General features: G+C 38.8%; 3 protein-coding genes across 8 annotated transcripts in view; 2 read left to right on the forward strand and 1 right to left on the reverse strand.

Moving 5' to 3' along the window:
• ptprz1b (protein tyrosine phosphatase receptor type Z1b) overlaps window positions 1-7,446 on the forward strand; it is a 112,656-nt gene extending 105,210 nt beyond the window's left edge. For both annotated transcript variants that reach the window (XM_047389327.1, XM_047389328.1), the window contains 9 exons: window positions 62-197; window positions 1,121-1,267; window positions 1,350-1,443; window positions 2,000-2,073; window positions 2,807-2,935; window positions 3,028-3,180; window positions 3,291-3,433; window positions 3,505-3,640; window positions 3,870-7,446. In XM_047389327.1, the coding sequence (XP_047245283.1) occupies window positions 62-197; window positions 1,121-1,267; window positions 1,350-1,443; window positions 2,000-2,073; window positions 2,807-2,935; window positions 3,028-3,180; window positions 3,291-3,433; window positions 3,505-3,640; window positions 3,870-4,013 (1,156 nt within the window). In that variant the 3' untranslated portion in view covers window positions 4,014-7,446. The remainder of the gene's footprint in view (window positions 1-61; window positions 198-1,120; window positions 1,268-1,349; window positions 1,444-1,999; window positions 2,074-2,806; window positions 2,936-3,027; window positions 3,181-3,290; window positions 3,434-3,504; window positions 3,641-3,869) is intronic.
• A 1,028-nt stretch (window positions 7,447-8,474) lies between these two features.
• LOC124882779 (HMG box-containing protein 1-like) lies at window positions 8,475-19,526 on the reverse strand. 4 transcript variants are annotated; one of them, XM_047389331.1, is made up of 13 exons: window positions 19,439-19,526; window positions 18,560-18,657; window positions 16,994-17,098; window positions 16,710-16,899; window positions 15,520-15,643; window positions 15,323-15,434; window positions 15,029-15,138; window positions 14,689-14,845; window positions 14,452-14,596; window positions 13,514-13,632; window positions 13,192-13,366; window positions 12,522-12,663; window positions 8,475-12,443 (listed from the first exon to the last, which is right to left on the reverse strand). In XM_047389331.1, exons 1-13 carry the CDS (start codon window positions 19,480-19,482, stop codon window positions 12,420-12,422), a joined length of 1,545 nt encoding a protein of 514 aa, XP_047245287.1. In that variant the 5' UTR covers window positions 19,483-19,526; the 3' UTR covers window positions 8,475-12,419. The 4 variants fall into 4 exon arrangements, with proteins under 4 accessions (XP_047245287.1, XP_047245285.1, XP_047245288.1 ...); XM_047389329.1 differs by having other exon boundaries at window positions 8,475-12,446; XM_047389332.1 differs by lacking the exon at window positions 19,439-19,526 and adding an exon at window positions 18,838-19,347 and having other exon boundaries at window positions 8,475-12,446.
• An 828-nt stretch (window positions 19,527-20,354) lies between these two features.
• The window catches only part of pik3cg (phosphatidylinositol-4,5-bisphosphate 3-kinase, catalytic subunit gamma), a 29,199-nt gene continuing 28,300 nt past the window's right edge, over window positions 20,355-21,253 (forward strand). For both annotated transcript variants that reach the window (XM_047390341.1, XM_047390340.1), the window contains exon 1: window positions 20,355-20,568. The gene's annotated coding sequence lies outside the window, so the exon portion shown is untranslated. The remainder of the gene's footprint in view (window positions 20,569-21,253) is intronic.

A 21,253-nucleotide genomic window follows, 5' to 3' on the forward strand; every position in this document is an offset into this window, starting at 1 on the left:
TACAAAAGCAGAAGTGACATTACAATGAATCTGGCATCATCTTTTAATCTGTGTGTTACAGTGCTGGTGTAGGAAGAACAGGAACCTACATAGCGATAGACAGCATGTTGCAGCAGATCCAAGATCAGGGAACGGTAAATGTTCTTGGCTTCCTAAAACACGTACGGACACAGAGGAACTTCCTGGTTCAGACGGAGGTAAAGAAAAACTCACGCATCCTTTTTAAGGAATCAAATTCCAGAAAATAATCCCTTAATATTAGGCCTCTGTCACGCTGTTTTCTACCCTGCCATGTATCCTGGTGAACTGAAAAATACTGGTGTAAATGTGAGGATATTCAGCAGATATTGTGAAACACCAAGTCCTGTCATGTCCTAAAGTATGTGTCACTTTTGATGAGCTCTCGTTCATGTATATTGGGATCAAGGATGTGGAATTCAGTGTTGTTGCTTGATGACGTCGGGTAAATTTCTTATGTCGTCACTGTGCCATTATATATGTTTTTTTTTTATATTTAAAGATTAACGGACTCTCTGGGATTAACATTTCAAAGTTCTGTGAGTGCCCCAAGAGGTCAGATAATTGTAAGCCAAATGAATAAGAAAGTAGGGAAAGCTGTCAGTTTCATTTACAGTTTCAAACATCCATCATGCAGGGATGAGTGGATCTTCATCAGTGCAGAAATGATAGTTTAGTGGGAGATTAAGTAATGGTACTGGGTCATTGCTGCGATGTGTAAGACAGTTCCATCAATTCTGTAAAAGTGGTGCTAATGTGTTGTACATATGGTATGTGAGAGCTGCGGTGCTCATGCAGTGAAATGTTTTAACATGTCCAAAAAATGTGTGCCAGGTTCAGCGGGTGATCACATTGTGTATGCTGTAGTGTTTAAGGCTTGAACGCTCCTGTGGTATCATCTATTCTTACGCCAATGAAACCAAAGGCAGACATGCAATAGTATGATGGGTTAACGTAGAGTAGTAATGTCAGTTTACTCAACCATAGTCCTTTGTTGGGGTTAAGGTCTGAAACTTAACACAAAGAGTTAAGATTTCAACCCAAGCTGCCTATTACAACAAGGTCTAGACCTGCAGTTTGATTGTTTTTCCATATCTTCCAGGAGCAGTACATGTTCATCCATGATGCTCTAGTGGAGGCCATCCTGAGCCGGGACACATCGGTCACCTCTGACCTTCTCCACAATTACGTTTCTGACCTCCTGGTCCCAAGCGCCACAGGAAGAACGCGTATGGACAAACAGTTTAAGGTGGAGCCTCCATTTGATTCCTTTTTGATCTCGTCGTACTAAGTGAACATTCTGAAAGTGGTTGTTTTTCTTGCCCTTTCAGCTGATAAGTCAGCGCCAGGCAAAACATGCAGACTACAGCACTGCCCTGAAGGACGGCAACGCTGAGAGGAACAGAGCACGAGCTCTGATGCCTGGTAAACAAGACGAGATAACTGACTGAATAATGCAGGCATCATTATGGAGAAGCGGTGGTCTTTTTTTATCTTTTATGGAAACTCTTCTGTATCTTAGCTTCTTATGGATGGTCCCTCTTTCTGTCTTTATTGCAGCTCATGTTGAGTTTACATGGAAAATACTGACTTTAAGCTGTTGTGATTGCATTACGGCTAAAAGTTTGACTCTGTGAAAGATCCACCATTTGGGGTTCCCGGCTCCTATTTTGAACCCAAACCCTCATTTAGCGTTGTTCACAATGTCCCGCTGTGCTTAGGAAACAATCCTAACAGCAGTGTGGAAAACACGTTTTGCTCTGAGTGTGTATGATTTGCTTATATGGAGTGAGATTCATATTGACAGTGAGACCTGAAAAAGCTTGAGTCTCTCTCTAGAACAGTGACACTGACTCCAGCAACTATGGTGGTTATTAAAGTGATTACATGTCAACATAATGTAAATGATGTAAAGAACATTTGACTCTTGCTTTAACTTGTCTGTCTCTTTTCTTGTGAACTTATGTCTCTTTTCATGCAGTGGAGAGATCAAGAGTCTCTCTGACAGCTTCAGAAACCAACTCCACAGGCTACATCAACGCCTCCTATGTTGCAGTGAGTCACCTTTTACTGTTTCAGTAAAGCTGCTGTGTATAATATTTTGAGGGATAATTTGGAAGAGCTGCAATATGTTATTTCTATTTGTATTTTTTAAAATGGGAGAGGGGGTATGAAGCAATGGGTAGATGTGGCGTCAAGGATTTTAAATCTGAAGTTGGAGTGTAAGCAGTTAATTGTTAAGGTTAGTATAGCGAAGCACCCCAGAATGCAGATGAGCAGGCAGCATGACGGTGAATGACATGATTTAATTAACAAAAACTTACTACTGAGGGTGACGGCAAAACAGACATGGGCAGGCTAGCAAAACAGGCTTGGCATGATCAAAAAGGACAGACATGTATAGAGACAGTGATCCAAAAAACAAGACATGAGCATGATCCAGAAAATGTTTCCATGACCAATGACAGAACAGGTGTCCATTTAGGGAAAAAAGGGCAATGATTACATATAAGCTTCGAGAAGAGGTGTCCCAATTCAGAGAGAAATTTGTGACATTACTTCTCATAACTTTGAATTTTCACACTTAAATTCTGGGGGTGGGGTAACACTTGGAAATGAGATTTAGCCTTGGAAGATGGCAATAAGATGAACATATTCAGTTAGGTCCCATCTTCATTTTGGAAACTAGATGTCACTAAAGCCCTTACTTTTCTTGAAATGTCACTTTTTTGTTGCTGTTTTTATGACATACAACCTTTTTGCAGTATTACAGCTCATGTTTTCACAGGGACACCACTGTTGCAAAGAGTTCATAGTGAGTCAGACTCCTCTGAGCAGCACAGTGGAGGATTTCTGGAGAATGATCTGGGAACACAACACACACATAGTTGTCTGTCTGCCAGACACACACAATCAGGTATAACCTGTTCACACTCCACCTTTTTGACTACTATTAAATGAAATTACTATGGTGCAGCCACATCTGCTTCCAATGTTTTTACTTTTTAGAATGAAAAGAAGGACTGCTGTGTCTACTGGCCCAGTAAAGACCTGCCAATGATCTTCAATGGTTTCACTGTGTCTTACACGGGGGAGGAGCTTGTACATTTGACAAATGATGAGAGACTTTTTGTTCAGGATTTTACAATGCAGTCTCCTCAGGTGACAAACACTCACACGCAATATGATCAAATATTGCAGTATTCAAATACTCTCCAACTGATACTTATTCATAGTCTGATGCCTGATACAGTGTCTGTGCCTCCTTCCAGAATGATTGCATCTTGCATATACGTCAGTTCAGCACCCCGTGCTGGCCTAATCCAGACAGTCCCATCAGAAACAGTTTTGACCTCATCAGCATCGTCAGAGAGTGCAGCAGACGCACACAAGAACCTGTAGTTGTACACGACCCGTGAGTAAGACACAGCCAGGATCCCTCAATGGTCAAATTCTTTTCAGAGCTAAATGTGTGTTTTTGTGCAGTTTGGGAGGTGCTACATCAGGACTGTTCTGTGCCCTCACCACCTTGTTCAACCAGCTAGAGGAGGATGGAACAGTGGATGTCTACATGGTGGCACGGATGACCAACCTCATGAGGCCTGGGGTTTTTAATGATATTGTAAGTATCCGTACGGTAGAGTGTTCAGTTATGGAGAAGCGTTGAGAATTATTTGAGCTTCTTCCAAGTCTGGCTAAAACTAGACAGCTATTACATTAGTATGGGCTCATTTCCATATTACATTTTCAAGAGATTTGTACTTGTATATCAAAAATCTATATCTAAAAAATGTAATTTTTGTTTTGCTTTGACTCTAAGCAGCTGTGGTTCTTCTCTGTCCACTCCACAGGAGCAGTACCAGTATCTGTACCGAGCCATGCTGAGCCTGGTGAGCAGCCATGAGGACCAGAGAGTCCTGCAAAGTCCAGAGACGAATGGATCTGTACCACTGGGACAGTCCAACATCACAGAGAGCCTGGAGTCGCTCATGTAGATCTGCTCAAACTCTCACATTTTGTGAAGGACTGTGTGAGAGGTTCATGGCAGTGGAACGTGAGCATCATTATGGATTTTAATCTCCAGTATGCTCTTTAGCCAATTGATTTTGGTCAATTTTAACAACTCGAGGACAAAACTCAAATAGTAATGCTCATCATAGGAAGATCGAAATACTTGATCCACATTGTGAAAACACCTAAAACACTATTGGCCATCTAACATACTCATTTTTCATATAATGGAGACATCCTTTACCAGATCAGTAAACTTAGAAAGAACAAACTTATCTGCCAGCTTTGGTATTCTCATGTCGATGACTGTTTTTTTATCCTAAGCTGAAAACACAACTCAGCAGTGCGTCATATGATGAGCATCTCACATTTTCCCCAAGCACCTATGGGAAGTGATGACCTCACAATTTTATTGTTGATTTTAACCATGAAGTTTCTTCTCATAGTTGCAGATAATAAATTGATAACTTGAAATGTTTAAATTTTGGTCATGTATATGTCTTGGAAGCAGCGGAACAAATGGCATGGCTGAATGACTCCCATGTGGCAGATATCTGTGATTAAGTACACTCTAAAGGTCCTGCAGTATTTTAATATTTTTGATTATAGCATTTACATGTTTTAATGGTACAATGCAGGTCAGAGGTTATGACAGCAGGTGTCAGAGTTGTATTGTTTAATTTAATAATGACTGTGATCAAACTAGAATTAATAGTAGCCTAATATACATATATATATATATATATATTTATATATATATATATATATATATATATATATATATATATATATATATGTATATATATATAGATATGTATATGTTATATAAAAAGTTTGCAGGGACCTTGTGATATTGAAATGCTGTGTGAGCGCATCTACTCTTCATTTTCTTCACCGGATTAACCAAAAAAACAATCCGTGAGCATTTTTCTTTGGTCTTAGTATGTTGGAGTAAGAAGTGAAAGTATCGAAGAGGAAGCCATGTTGTTTGAGTTCTCTAAATGTTAAAGCTGCTGTCACACTGTTTCTTATGCTGCTGCGTATGTTTGCCGTACGCTGGTTTAAACATGAAGAATTGAAGGCCATCTAAGATGTATGTTACAGGATCAAAGGCTGCTGAAGCTTTGATTACCCAAGGCCATGTTACTCCAGACGCCATTGATATAAAAGCAGATATGCAATAATTTGAGTTGGGTATAAACCAAAACTAAAGAAAAAAGAGCCCCACCAGGAAATGTAATTCTTTGGTGATATTATGTTGTTGGTTCCTCATTTAAGAATGTTTTTTGTAAAACACAGCACTTATGGCCTTTACTGAGTGTTGTGAAATGGAAGTATGTAAGTGAAACCGTGACTTTTGCCAAACATTTGAAGAATTCAAAGGCGTTTCAGTGCTTGCTCACTTATTTCAGGACCCACAGTTCCTTGAGGCTGCATCATTTCAAGTGACACTTGTGCACCTTTACTAATCGGAGTCCAGATAAATACATATGAGATCTGAAGTTGGTGTGAGAAGTCTAAATTGTCTGGCCTGACCTTTGACCTGTAGTAAAAACTGCAGATCGCAGGTGTCTTGTTAACCCAACAATTGTAAACTTTCTACATACAGATTTACTACATCTAAAAAAAATAGTTTCTTTAAACAGCTGATTCATTATGATTGATAAAGACCTTAGGAACAGATTGATCACCAAAAAGAGCTTTAGTACCTTACCTCTCTGAGACGGTTCTCTATCTAAAGTGGATGTTCCAGTGTACAATGCCCCCTGTTTAAATGTCTGGTTGTTATGATGTACAATATGACACAATGAGAAATAATCTTAAAACATCCACCTTTAAGTGGGCACACCCTCGCTCTAAAGTCACCCTTGAAGTTTAATTCCAGCATTCAGTCTTATTTTACAGAAGCCTGTCAAGCAAATCTTGGCTAGCTGTCATGCAGGAAAAATCTTTCAAGTTGTGAGGACATCTGTTTCCTTGTTCATATCAACCCACAGACTATGTCAGATTAACTTCAGTACTCTAGTTATGTTGTTTCAAAACTATGTTTTTGTGATGCAGACGGCTGTTAATTCAATTCAGAGCAGACTGCTATTTAGAACCATTCATGATTTCACCCTCCTGGACAAAATGTCTGAAGAAGCATGATGATGACACCGCCATATTTCACTGTAGATATGAAATTCTTTCTGTTGTGTTGCTTTTGTGTCAAACTAACCATTTGGAATGGTGACCTAAAGTTCAAGCTCAGTTTCATCGGACCATAACACATTCTTGCACGAGGTTTCCCTTCAAAGAAAATGCTTCTGACTTCAACCCTCCTCCTCATCCCAGAAATATGGAAAATACAGCAGAACTCAATCAGTACTGACCAGAGGTTCTTGGGAACTCCCCAAACCATGACACATCCACCTCCTTGCTACAGAGTTTGTGTGCGGTTCTTTTCCTGGAATGTTGTATTTGGTTAATGACAAAAATGTCCTTGGTTCTGGTGTCCAAATAATTCAACTTTAAGTTCAGAGAATATTATTCTAGAGGTCCTGGTGTTTATATCTTTATTGGAGAATGAAGGATTGCAAATCTGTTTTCTCTCTTTAAGAGTTTCAGGTTTCTGATAACCGACCGACGATTTAGAAATGAAGTACAAATGAGAACAGAATAGCTGAATGACCCAATAAGTTACATAAATAACAGCTGTTTAACATTAGATTAAATGCATTGTTTATGAAGCAGCAGATATGAGATCAGCTAAACTTTTTTTTTTGCTTAACAGCTGATTTTGTTTACTTTGTCTCCTTGCCAGTGCCTTTTGGAAATCACATTATTATACTTTAAACCTCTTTTTGATTTTTTAAAGATATACTCTGCTGTGAATTCATCTGCTGAATATTAAAAAGAAATCCAAGCAGCACAAGTAGCAGCAAGAACCTGAGACCAATTTTTTATATTTTCTCTATGTAAGCAAAAATACCTAAGAATTCCAGCCGTTCCCTCAGAAACTTTCTACGACTTTTGTAGTTCTGTAAACGTGTCCGAATGTGATCCTCTCTGCCGTTCTCCAACATCCACGATCACTGATCTTAAAAACAGCTCTGTTTCACTAGCAGGAAACTCTTTCTGCATGTAAATACCCCTTTCAAGGCCAAATTACTGTATGTTTATACTGTAGCTTTATATAGTTTTCTATTTTACTATACAGCTGATTTTTCTAGCCATTTCCAAGAGAATATCTGTGGAATCTATTTGATAAACATAGCTAGAAAATATTGATTATGACCATTGTTTTAATTGAATGTTCTGGAGTTTGTTTTTATCTCTCTGATTACTGTAGCTGCTTTATGTCTTTATCTTTACCGCCAGCTAAAAACTGGGCAAATGTTTATGTAAAACCAGATAAATAAAGATTTGCTTCAAAAATGTTGACCTCTGGTTTATTTTTAGATGTTCTCTGTTTAAATTGACACAAAACTTTTGTTTTTACACATTTTGTCAAGGTACAACCACAAACCGCATATTTGCATCAACCCTAGGAGGGACACGGGTGGTTTAAAGAACGTATTCACAAAGCGTGGTGCTGCCTCTATGTTTCGCACTGGGGATGGTGTCAGAGTGATGAGTGGTATTACTTTCCTACCACAACTGGGTTTTTAAGCCTTTCTTTTAACAATGGCTTTCTCCTTGCAACCTTTTGTTGATTCCATGTCTTATAATGAGCCTGTCAACAAATTCTCCCACCTGAGCTGTGAATCACTGTGGCTCCCCCAGAGTTACCATAGGTCTGCACCCTGTACTCTTGGCCCTTCACATTTTTTTTAAAATATAAAAGGTAACAAAAAAGCTAGCTGGGCTGATGGTGTAGGGGTTAAGCGCGTGACCATATACGTAGGCTACAGTCCTCAAAGCAGCCGTCCCGGGTTCGAGTCCTGGTCCCGACGACATTTGCCAAATGTCTCCCCCTCTCTCTAACCCTCTTTCCTGTCTGTCTACTGTTAAAAAAAATAAATGCCACTAGTGCTGAAACAATATCTTTTAAAAAAAAAGCTAGCTATGTGTTTTTTATGCATCATCTGCATAGACTTTCGACAGTATGACACTAATGGTGCAAGAAATAATTTTTATGTGCTGTTTTTCATTAACTTGGAATTCAAGAAACGGTAGTCAGTTCTCCTTTTTGTAAATCTTTGTCATTGTTTATTCTAAAACGTAGAAATGGAAATAAAACTGTGGTTCTTTGACCAAACAACAAACACGTCGTCTAGAAATTCTTTAGGTGGACAGTCATGTCTTGGTAGGTTTGTAGTTCTATAATCACTGCCATTCAACAGAGCTTATATTGATCTGTCATAAAATCCCATTAAAATACAACAGTTTGTGGTTGTAATATGAAAATATGAACAAGTTTAAGGGGTATGCATACTCAAAAATGTACAAACCAGCCACATGGGCACGTTTATCATGCTTTTATTTTTACTTTGAAGAATTACATGACATTGTCCCCCTGACTGAACTGTACATGACATCACAGTGTGGACAAAACATCAAATAATCCAGAAGCTCAACACAAGAAGGGAAAGATGATTTCAAAGCACAAAAATATAGTTATCTAGAATAATCTCTTTGTCATGACACACTGTAGCAGTCTGAGATGATAAAGTGTATATAGTGCATTAAGAATAACACTTACTGTGCAGCGAGTGAGAGGATGACTGCCTTCACCCTCTGCTTGAGAAGTGGATTTACATACACCCTTTAAAGGAGTTCTGATCAAGTCATGTTGCCAGAGAGCATTTGAAGGCTTATTCTTTAAAAGATTTTATTATTTTGATGGAGATTTTTAGGTAAATCTATAGTGGCTCTAAACTGTGTCTTTGTGTATAACAGTATTAACTGTGGAAGCACAATAATAAAGGATTCTGTCAAACGGCAAAACTTAAAAGACAAAATATTTTTCTCTTTAAGCTATAAAGTGATGCGTCTAACTTTTATATTTCTTTTGTGGAACTTCTTGCTCACAACATAAATGCAGACCTAGCTGTGATGTAGAGCAAACAATCACAAACAGCCAAAAAGATGAGTTCAAGCATTTTTCTCTGCATCATCAGACGAAGAGGAGCACAGCAAGGACAATATGGCACCCTGGACAGCCAGAATAGAGGAAGGTAGTGCATGGACAGTGATAAAAACAAGGACAATTACAAGGAAACAGAACAAGTGGAGAGAAGACAGAGCAAAATAAAAGCATGGAGTAATCTAGAGAAATGGAGAAGGCGGACCACAGCCAAGGCACAGGTTAATACCAAATCTACCCTGCAAAGATGGCTAACAGGTCTCATATAACAACACAAACACCACCAAATACAACTTAATAGCTAAATGGAAGAGATACCAACGATAAAACATGTCACTTAACATTTTTATCTCTACTACAATAAAAAGTTGAGTCATGTTGTAATAAAACTGACATACAAAAAAAAGTGAGCTTGTTTGGCTCATTTTAAACCCAACGAGTCAACCTAATTTGTTTTTAATATTAGTATTTTTTTTATGACGAAACTTAGCTAAAAAGTTAAAAACTTGTTCCAATGTGCCTAAAATCACTATTAAGTGTATTTGGCCAGTGTAGTTACCTAATTGAAGAGTAATGTAGTTTAAAAATGAACAAAATAGCATTTACTTAGCGAGCTCAAATAAGGATGGCAGTTTAAAGGTTTTTAAAACATGGTCTAGATGAAGCACTGGGACGTTGGCCTGATCTGATTAGCTGTTAGCTTTAGCAGGCAAGAAGAAAATACGTTCTGAAAGTTATTGAAAGAAGCCAACTTAAAAAAAAGGTCTAAACTTTCTCCTAAAGAGTAAAAAAACCAATATATTTTTAGTTTTAAACAATAAATCGATATCAATCCAACAATATACATATGCCCGTACTACATGTGTGAGCTTATTGGTGTGTCACCTGGCCAAGAGAATGAAGTAGCAAACATGCTAATACAACGCTAGCTTTTCTGTCAATATGTTTTGAAAATGTTTTTGTAAAAATGATGAGAAACTCTATAAAGCACAAAGTCAATGCTTCATGTCTTGTTTTCACAACACTGATACGAAGGTAGAACATTGCACTTTTCCACGTATTATGACTCGTGTTTAACTTTCATATTCGCACTGGTTATCAGGAGGAAGATTTTTAAGGTATAAACCAGTACACATTAAAACTTTTTTTTAAAGAAAATCTCATAAAAATAAGATATTCTGTTTTAATTACTGGACTAATTTTAGACCATTATGAGGGTTGGTTTTATGTTTATTCATTAATTTAGAGGTCTCATTCTGTGCATCTTTATTTGCACATTCAAGCAGAGCTACTGCAAATAAGAGCAGACCCGATCTTTGGGGAGGGAATACGCCTCTAGTCTTATTGGAGAAACACATTTATGTAAAATAAATGCTTTAAATAGAATTTTAATAGTTGCTTTTTTGCCTCAAACAGAAAGATTTCACTGTAATTTCCTGGCTTTCAGTGACTAGAAATATACAAATATGTAATTTCTCACATGAATGAACCAAAAGGATGAAGATGGACTTAAATGGGTGGTGTCAATGTGATTTTTGGTTGGAACATAAAAAAAAGATAGAACATTGCATCTACAAACACCTGAAATAGATCTGCCTGACACAAAGCCTAATGAAGCACTGTATCCTTCTATTTTACATAAATGTGCTTTGAGCTGCAGCTCTATGCATATATGTGGTACAGTGAACACAAATCAACAGCACAATTTGTGACGATAAGTTATCCTGAATCATCAAACTAAAGTCAAATCTACTTGGGGTCGCACTTCCTTAAGGAAATTCAACCTGCTTATTCCTCTATCAAAAATAAAAGCCAGAGAGGAGGTCCCCTACAGAGTTCTTCTGCACCGGAGCACTAACAGGCATGTTTGAAGTGTGGCTTTAACATCTGGCTCTGCAGATGTTTGATGAGGAGAGAAATGCACTCAACGTATTCTCAAAGTCAGGCCACAGTTACTTTTAACAGAACTGTTGCTCATTTACATAAAAACTCCACATGTTACCTTTATCAGAAAACCTTAGAGAGATAGCTCAGCGTTGTAGATGCGAGGTTCTGTTGAAAGGTTCTGACAAGTTAATATCTTACTTGCAGTAGATAAATCTCTTGGCATCCTCATTTAGTTAAAACCTATCAACAAAGTGTACTCTTACCTTCCTAAAACAAGTCCAATCTCAATGACCCAGTAGTACAAAGGAAATAGAGGTTGGAGGTGTGCCACCAAAAATCTTCCTGTGTTTCCAGTTAGAGCAGAGGCCTGATATAAAAGATTGTAACAATTTTCCTCATAGCTTTTGTCTATTTTTTGGACAAAAGCTAGATGAAGGCGTGAAAAAAAAGTGAGCAGAATGACTACAACCGTGATGAAATTTATTGCTGTTTTCATCACATAATTCCAAAAATACAATAAGGCTTTGGACAGAGAGAGATGAAATCAAATCACATCTAAAATACAAAATGCACAAATGCCAGACATTTGTGCATAAAATAATAGCCAATGAGACTCAATCTAATGGGTTTTTAACAAAAGCAAATCACAGCTTCGAACGGCAATTATCCATGTGAATTATCGCCAGGTTCTGTGTAAACAGCCAACCAATGCTAATCTGGATCTATACCAAATGAAGAGTGTTATCTACTGTAGGTAAGATATTAACTGCTTATAACTCTCCAACAGAACCTTGATTCAAAAATCTCAAACTATCCCTTTAAGTGGTGATGAATTCATGCTCCATTTAGGGGAGGAAGCTACCAGGCCCTTGCTGTACATTTGTTAAGCAGATGAAGGTTATGCACTAAAGCTGCATTAAAACAAGGTTAATGTAAGCTAACACTAAATACATATATAATCCTGTGCCATTACACTTAGTTTAAATACAAATAATACAGGCAAGAAAATAAATTGCATATATCTTATGTTATGACATGGATTTAGAGAAATTGGCTATATTGCTTTTGGCTAAAATCTTACAGCACCAAAACCTCCACCTGGTTCAAGCATAAGGATAGACACCGGGAAGAACCAAAATATCTCTCGATTTTTATATGATCACATTTTGTGAATTGATTAACGCCACTCGAAGTTAAAACCTGATCATCTGCACTGTGGTTCTGTGTGCGGTTCTGGATAGGGAGACACCGTACTCCTCTGCAGGAGGTGTTTAACTTGTTCCCTGGAGCCCAATACATGTTGTTGTTCTGCTCTGGGATCTGTGATACTCTCATAAGCACAGAAGCTCTGAACAGAATGTTGTACTCAATCCCAGTTCAAGGCTCTTGTTTGGACTTCTAAATAGGTGTGTTCACTCCTTCATGCTGGGTCAGTTCAGCTTTGATTTCCTTGGCCGCCCTGCTGGACAAACAAGAGGTGAATCAAACACATCAGTCACCCAGACATTAGGTGGAGCCACGTTCTGTGTGACCTTACAGAGTTGGTTCTTTTGCGCTTCCAGCAATCAGGGTTGAGCCTCTTTTGCTCGTCGGCAAGCGTTTTGGCCTGCAGGGTGAACACGCGGCGCTCCTCACTTTGCATTTTCTTCCACTGCTCGCCGAGGAGGACGCTGATTGCTCTGTAGCAGAGACGCACACGCGTGACCACACACAGTGGTATTTTATTAGGAGGAGCAATACAAAGTAGTACATAGATGGAAAATTAAAAAGAAATGGGTAGATTGTTTCAGTGGTTTATCACATAAAGATCTAAAAAAATGTAGCCAGCCTTTGTAATCCCCTGAATGAAACCCAGTGAAGCCCAGAAAACATCATGCTGAGGTTAAAATCTGAAGGTGATAACATACTGTGGGACTGTTTTTCTACAGCAGGGAAAGAAAACCCAAACATACATCCAGAGCTACAATGGAATGGTTTTGATTCAATTCAAAAATACTTTATTAATATTTTATTAATAATTTATTAATTATTTAATTGATCAAAGCACTTTCATGTGTTAGGATGGCCTAGTCAAAGTCCTGACCAAACTCCAATTGAGAATCTGCATGTTGTGTCTGTCACATAAAAATAAAAAACATTTTTGTAAGCTACTATGATAAAACATGTATATACATGCAGATCATAAAAGGCCACATGGCCGTACCCACCTGTTATCCTTGCCTGGATACATCTGAGTATACTCCACTCTGAACTTCTTGGCGAACAGCATGAAGGCGTTCATTGGCCGCTTGCATTTGTTGGGCGAGGCACTGCTGCTACCTTGTGCTTTAGCTTTAGAAGGTTTTTGTTGCCTGGAGTGGCAATGGCTCGGACTGTGGCTATCTGGAGCGTGTCGTACAGTAAACAGATTCACAGTAAATTATGTGGTAAAAATCATGTGAATATTCAGCATAATCTACAAATGCATCTGAACCAGAATTCCTTTTCTTCACACAATAAGTGAGATTAATTTAAAAGCACTAGACGTACCTGGTAATGTGTCTCTGTCGGGAGAAACAGCGCCCCCACTGGACTGTGAGGCATGTCTGCGTCTTGCCATGCTGCTCAGCAGGTAAACAGCAGAGGAGTCCCGAGGAGTGAAGTCATAACTGCAAAAGAGCCACACATAGATAATCCCTTTCAAACAAATGAATTCTGCTTTTTTTCCCCCCATCAGCTTCAGAGAAGTCTCTTGCACTTGTCAGATGTCTGTGTGAAAACATTTTTGGGTTCCTAGAAGAAAGAAGGAATTTGTGACCAAGTAACAGAAAATTTACAAATGAGTTGTAAACACTGTGGGTTTGCTGCGACTGACTACCAGTTAGCTGCTAAAGATGCTAAAGTTAGCATTCACTTTAATGCCTTCTATTAGAAGGAAACTAAAGGGTAATTTCACAGTTTTTAAGGAATCTGAAATGCATTTAATCAACTGTCATTGATCAAACTTGAACTGAATAATTTCAATACACAGTTTAAGATTTTTATGAACACAAAATGTTGGATTTTCAATGTTCTTTTGTGATTATGACCGCCTTAGATTAAAACCAGCATGAAAACCAAAATATATGGACTAATAATCAAACCTGGACTGGATTATGTTATTGTGTTTTAAATACTTTGAAACACAGTTTGAAAAATCTTCTCTCTATTTGTAAAAACAAAAAAAAGGAGGATTCTGTTTTAAGCTGAGCTACAAATAGTCCAAATAGAGGCACATGTTTGTCTACGAGGTTCAAGCAACTCAAGGATGTGGGATGTAGGGTTAGTAACTCAAACAATTCTTTGACCCACAGGGATTTGCAGATATAAAAGAAGAGGGAAAATACTTTGAACTCACATAATTTTATCAAGAAACTATCTTTTCTTTAAACTGTAATAAATGTTTAGTTGTCTTGCAACATAAAACAAATCATAGATGTCTGCTTTACCTTTTAAATGTGTCAAACACCAGCGAATCATCCGTATGCTTAGCATCTCTGTGTCCAGGAGGCAGGCACAAATCGCCTACTTCCATTTCATAGCATGGTATCCCATAATGCACCACAGTCAAGCTTGGGTAAAATGAGGACCATCCTGGGAGAAGGGAGAGAGTTTAAATAATGATGCTGTAATAGTCTTTGTCAGAGTTGAACAGCATTGGTACTGTTCGTTAGCCATACTCCTACCTTTGTTTTTGACGTAGAAAGGGTGATCCAGTTGGCACTGTGCTGTGATCGGCGTATGTCCGAATACCCCGGGGTCAAAGGTTAGCTGCAAGACGGCCTGACCAGAGGACACAGTCTCTCCATGCTCGACCAGCTGCAGACCCTCAGAGCCATAACTCTGTAGACAAGATTGTTCAGGGTTATAGCCATTTTGGCTGACTTCTAACTGTCTGGAGTTCTCTCTGCATCTGATTCCATCTACTAGCAGAAAACCCACAGATATTCTCAATGAAGTGAACAAAAGCTCAGGGAGGTGTGGGGCATTGCAGCTCGGCAGTCATGTAGCTCTAGGATGCTATACCTTCAGAAAGCTTGACCGGTCCTGGTCGGCACAGTCTTCTTTACCGGACCCCAAGTCCTCAACATCCTGCCACCCCACACATGAGCCGCTGTGAAAACGCAGGCGAGTTCCTGCCAATGGAGAGGAGCAAGATATCTCAGTCTGTAGCGCTTTAGTTCAGGGGAACTGTGTTTATGAGCATGCGATTGTGCTTGTGTGCACTCTCCTTTTACCAAAATCATGCACACACAATAACATCACACTCATTAACACAAACACAGGAAGGAAGGACGCCATGTTTGTGCACCACCCTACCTTTTAGAAAGCAGTGCCAGGCTGTAGGTGGGCAGGAGAAACTCCAGCCCATGTCTTCATCATCAGACAGAGAGGACCTGGTTGATACTGCAGAGCCACACTCACTGCTCGTCTGCAAGTACAAGAACGCCATCAGCTAACACAAATCCCAACTAAAGAAAAAACATGGTTAATATAAAAACCAAGTGAAACTTTACCCTGCTGCGATGTCGCTTCCTGCCATGAACTCCAGATGGCGACTTGCTTCTCGTGAGAGTAGGGGGAGGACGGGCGTAGGTGTGTAGATCACTGCTGGTGCTCGGGATGCAGACTGCAGAGGAGCTAAAAAAGCACAACCACGCGGTCTAAAAACAAAGGCGTTCTGATTCACATGTTAAACCAAAACAAGATGCAATGATTCTGTTTTTGAAGATTTTCTCCAAATGTTCTATTAAATCTGACACACACACACACACACACATCCTTCAAACAATGACAATAATTAAAGGAATAAAAGTTCTATTGTCGCCTCAAATCTAATATTTCATTTAAATGTGGTACCCATGATCTGGCCAGCAGGTGTTACTATTTTTGATAGATTAACCTTGCAAACAGTTAACTATTGACCGTGTACTCCAGGGTTTTTTTCCAGAGTGCATGTGGAATGGTACCATGATGTTAAGTTTAGCGTAGGGTATCCTAAATGGTTCCAAAGAGTTAGTTGAAATTAAAAATGACTGACTACTTGTTTCTAAAAAATAAATAGATAAGCTTCTCCTATTAATCTTTACAGCTGCACCACCTTCTCACTTAACTGCCCCCTAACCACACTCAAAAGGACATCTCCATGACCTTGTCATCATCCACTGAATTTTAATCTTCCTGCCAAAAGGCGACTGAAATATGGATCAGTGTGAACCGTTATTTATTTGTAGTTAAGGTAAGAGATCAGTGTCAAACATCAGCACTGTCCCTACCTGATTGGTAAAGACATTATATAACAATAGCAGGTTCTGTCAGTACACTGTTAAAATCAGTAAAACCGTTTGCCAGACCACCATACACTATGCCAGGTTGTTGTGGCACCTGCTTTCACATTATTTCTTTACCATATAGATTGGACAGTGCTGACATTTGGGATACATGTTGGGAGTGGTGGAATGCCTGATGAGTTAGCGATACTAACTCACTATGAGTGCTCCCATTGTGGTGCAGGTGTGATGCTACCGCTGGCCCTTGTTTCAGCCTGCAACCAGACAGAAACAACCCACCACAGGCTAGCTACAGAACTTCTAAGCATGGTCGATACCTCTCACAATCTAATGTTCTAAATGACCCAGCTAACTTCTGACAAGATCATGCAAAGACCATCTAAGTTGTTTTTTCTGGTCTGGAGATGTACCCCGACCTGCTGTGAGGAAGATCCTGTAGAAGTGGGCTCTGAGGTCCAGTGGCGATGTGTGCCAGCTGTGTGAGCCAGAGCGTCTCAGGAGGCTGTGGCTCGGCAAGCCACTCCTGGTGCAAGACACCACGATTCACCTGGTAAACGTGCGCTGTCGTTAGTTCCTCCTGAACCTCCTGTAGATCTGGCAGATCGTCTGGGAGAGGAAATCAAACGACGGCTTAGAACATTGGTTCAGAGATTTGAATAACTCAAGAAAAAGCAGGTCTGTTGTTGCTCAGATAGGATACCATATTCCATGAAACTGTCGCTGGAGGGCAGGCCAAGGGAGGAGGGGAAGTGTTCGTCACAGCGTAGTGGATCATGAGCCTGGTCTTCATCAGAGCTTATTCTTCCTGAAGGAAACAATAAAAAGCAAGCTGAGGATTATAACAGCTCAGATTTACAGGGTCTTAAAAGTATTCCTACCCCTGGACCTTTTTGTCACATTACATCCACAAACCTCAATGTATTCTATTGGGATTTTATATGATAGATCAACACAAAGTAGGGTATCTTCTGAAGTGAAAAGAAAAAGACACAGGACTTTGGAAGGATTTAGAAAGTGTGGCATGCATTTGTATTTAGCCCCGTTTAGTCTGATACTCCTAAACCAAATCCAGGGCAACCATTTACCTTCACGAGTCGCCATATAAGTAAAAAGAGTCCACTTATGTATAATTTCATCTCAGTATAAATCCAGCTGTTCTATGAAAGCCTCAGAAGTTTGTTAGAGAACATCTGTGAACAAATAGCATCATGATGACCAAGGAACACAGCCGACAGCAGGAAGTTTAAAGCAGGGTTAAATCCCAAGCTGCTCATAGAGCTCTAATCAACCCAGAATCCAAAAGGTGGTGGTGGCAGCATCATGCTGTGGGAATGACTTTCTACAGATCACGTTCAAAATGTAGGTTTTATATTTAATAATAGTGTAGTTTTCTTTTACATCAATTAAAATGTTTTTTTTTTTACAAAGAATGTGTTTCATCACCTGAATTACATTCCCATAGTTCAATGGTTTCACTCTGAGTTTAAAGCAGAGACTCCTTACAGATGTATTCATGGTTTAGGCTGATTTTTTTTATCTGGTTTCCTTTAACTTTACAAGCTCACCCAGTTGCCTCAGGTCTTCTGAGAAAAAAATGTGTTATTTGTTGGCACCTAAAGTTAAAACTAACTCTTAGGGTGAAGTGTTATTAATTTATGATGGAAAAGCCTTACTGAAGAAACTGGGAGTGTCTTTCTAGCCTGGCTTTTACTTAATATTCAGTAGTTTGATCCACATTGTGTTTTATTTCACCTTTTTTTAAGTAAATGGATCTTTGTGTTGTTCTGTTGCATATCTTAATGTTTCTTAAAATTTCATTATCTAATTTCTAGCATTACTTTAGATTTCATCAAAAATGAAATGCAACTTTGTGTTTATTCTTTATTTCTTTACTTTATAGTGTAACATTTTCCTAATTCTAGCTCTAGAATTTAAATCCATCTTGGGTGGTTCCTCATTTCCCATTGTGTATCCTCAGCTCTATTTTTTCCATATTTCCTTATTAATTCTTCTTAATTTTTGTGTTTTTCCTAATGAATCTTTTTTTTTTACTTTTGTAAAAAAAAAAACAACACAAAGTGTTGTTGTATGAAAAGGGCTCTTCAAACAATAATTGATTGATTGGCAAGGATATTTCTTATTGTTTTAATAAACTATTCTTTTAATTCCAAAACAATGTACTATACAGCTCACAAATAAGCCTATTTGGACATGAAATGAACTTCCTGTGTTCAGGAATACAATAAACTGCTATATAGTTAGTTACCTGTGTACTCAGGCTCAGGGTCGGCCTGCTGCATGTTGCCATTTTTGAAGTTGCTTGATGGCAGAGGTGGATTTTTCACCTCCCAAACCATGATGTAACTGAAACACAGAGCGGATGTTTGTGGCGTTGAAAACAAGTTGAACATTTTCACGTTTTAAAGAGCCACATTAAATTAGAGTCATAAATAGTTGCCGTAAAGTCCAATTTTTCCCTGGACTCAAAAGTATATATACCTTAATCACGTAATTATGCACTGATTACTTTCAGAAAGAACTTACTTGTTTCACTTTGACCTATTACATCACTATCTTGTCCTGTGACGATGCCTTGTTTATAAACGTTTAGGTCCAGCACGCATGCGCCTTTAAAGTCCATTCATTCAATACAGAGAAGGACAGCGATTATAGTTGAAATAATCAGTGGAAAACAATTTTCAAAACTCGGACGATGGTGGGAGATTGCCCGCTGTTAGAAACGTCACAAATGTCGAAGTCTTTACGCTTAGTACACATTCAAAGGAAACTAAGTACAGTGAAACATCACGTCGACTAAAATGGCGTTAAACGCGTTACATTCTGAACTGTGACAGACTAACTCAGTTCGAGAATAAGTTTCGGAAGGTGGAACAATGATTAGCTCGAGTTAAACGGATGAGACGTCCTATTGCGTAAAATACACAACAAGAAAACAACCAACGTCAACAATGAAGCACGGCAGCGAGCTGCGAAACTGCATTTACAGCAAAAAACGAGCGCTGACAGCTTCGTGTTTCTACTGCTGCACTGAGCTCAGAGATAAATATGTTCAACTCTGTTAATTCTTCTCAAATTCAAGGTTTTAAAAGCCAACAATGACTTCAATGAACTTTTCTCAACTTACCAAAACAGTCGCCTTGTAGGGAAAAAGGGGGTTGTTGTAAACATAATGTTCTAGTTATCCTATTGCTCAGATGTGGTGTCAATCACAGGCGGTGCTGTTTCTCATTGGTCAGCTAAGTGTAAGCTTGTCTTCTTTAGTTTTTTTTATCACTATAAAACACTGGGAGGGTTTGTTTGTTTGAAGAAAGCTGGTTTAAGTCAGAAGTGCCGAACAGTTTCGTTTTGTTTTGTGTATGAGATACTTTTGGGTATTACACATCAGCTAATACTTGACTGAACCGCAGAAACAATAATGTTCATATTAAAATATAGTGCTGTCCTGAAGAAACGTGAGGTTTTGCTGCACTCTAGTGGTCACAGTGCGGTACTATTAAATGGCAAGTTAATTTACGGAGTGCATTATTTAAACCATGCTGTTTATTTATTCCCAAAACCGTGTAGGTGATACACAGAAAATAAGCATTTATCAAACAAGCAAAACCAAAACAGATATGGTATAGTAGAATGCTGTAAGGCAGGAAAAAAGTCTTTAGATCTTTTTCCTGTTTGAGTTTTTAATATTTATGTTTCAGGTACACTTTACTGCCACAAGAGGGCAGTAAAGCCATGTTTACTAGCATGCAGCATCAATAAGAACTCAAGACAAGTTAGAAGCCCCTTAGGCCCTGCTGCTAATCCTTGACACATGTAGATAATTATGGAGGATTTCATTTATTTACCATTTTTTACATTGTTTTAAAAAGTTAAAAAAAATAAATGTAATATCAACACATTTATTTATTTCTCTACATATGTATTTATTTGTTTCTCTGAACCAGTAAACTACGAGCCCAGCTACTGAACAATACATGTGTAGGCTGATTCACTTCCTTTACGGTTACGACGATGATTTAGTTTGAAGGCGAAAAAAGGAAGTTGCGGGCTGCTGTTCTGTTTAGAGAAAAGTTTGCCGGTGAGTTTGACAAGTTTGCGGACTGGTTGGTGGAAGCGCAGCAGCGTTTCCTCGTAGCAGTTTCTGAAGTCGCTCTTCAGAAAAGCTTTTTTATTGAAGGTTTCCGGGTCTCGTTATTTAGCATAAATGCCGAGTTCTTCGTCGACAGCTCCGGGGTTCGCTGCCTTCTGTGTTCCTTGGTGAGTTCTTATTAAAAGGCTTTATGTTTGTGGATTTCTCGCCTTGTGTCTCTGCTTCCTGTACCGTTACACCACGACCTGCTGCTGGAACTTCCTTCTATGGTGGCTGCGTTTTTTATATCCTTTACTCTCTTCTATGCGCTGTTACTGTTCGTCATCTGGACTTAAAAAGTCCGTCTGACCCAAAACAGCTGACCGAGAGCCATTCTAGACCATCCATGCTGTTTGATTTTGCTTCCTCTGATGGTGTAGAAAGAAGCAGAAGGGAAACTCCGCCGACGTATTAACATTTATTGTAGTTTGAGCAGTTTTGGAATGAGTGCTGCAGGGCCAACAAATTCCCCCATCCACTCAAGTATTCAGCTTTACCCTAGATGGATATTTAAACTTTATAGATTTTCTGAGTCATATTAAGGTTAGGATTCTACTTATTTTTAAAACAGATTTGGGCAGAATTTAGAATTAGCTTTTAATGTTCTCAATAACAGGATCATAACACATGCAAGGGTGTCTTTAATATTATAGTTGGTGATCATGATTGGCTGCTGCATACACATGATTTGAATGGACTGATTTCTGTTCAGATCAGAGGGAAAGTCTGAGGAGCTCATTGAAGATCTAAAAAGAGGAATTGTAGATTTACACAAGTTGGGAAAATAATTTGGAGTCATTTCTACACATTTGC

Source organism: Girardinichthys multiradiatus, chromosome 17 (genome assembly GCF_021462225.1).
Source record: "Girardinichthys multiradiatus isolate DD_20200921_A chromosome 17, DD_fGirMul_XY1, whole genome shotgun sequence".
NCBI classification, from domain to species: domain Eukaryota; kingdom Metazoa; phylum Chordata; class Actinopteri; order Cyprinodontiformes; family Goodeidae; genus Girardinichthys; species Girardinichthys multiradiatus.

Coding starts and splice junctions, on each gene's coding strand:
- LOC124882779 (XM_047389329.1), bottom strand. CDS start 19,482: ATGTTTACAACAACCCCCTTTTTCCCTACAAGGCGACTGTTTTG. Junction 17,099..18,559: donor CCCTGAGCCTGAGTACACAG/GTAACTAACTAT, acceptor TGTTTCCTTCAG/GAAGAATAAGCTCTGATGAA. Junction 15,139..15,322: donor CTGGCACTGCTTTCTAAAAG/GTAGGGTGGTGC, acceptor CTCCATTGGCAG/GAACTCGCCTGCGTTTTCAC.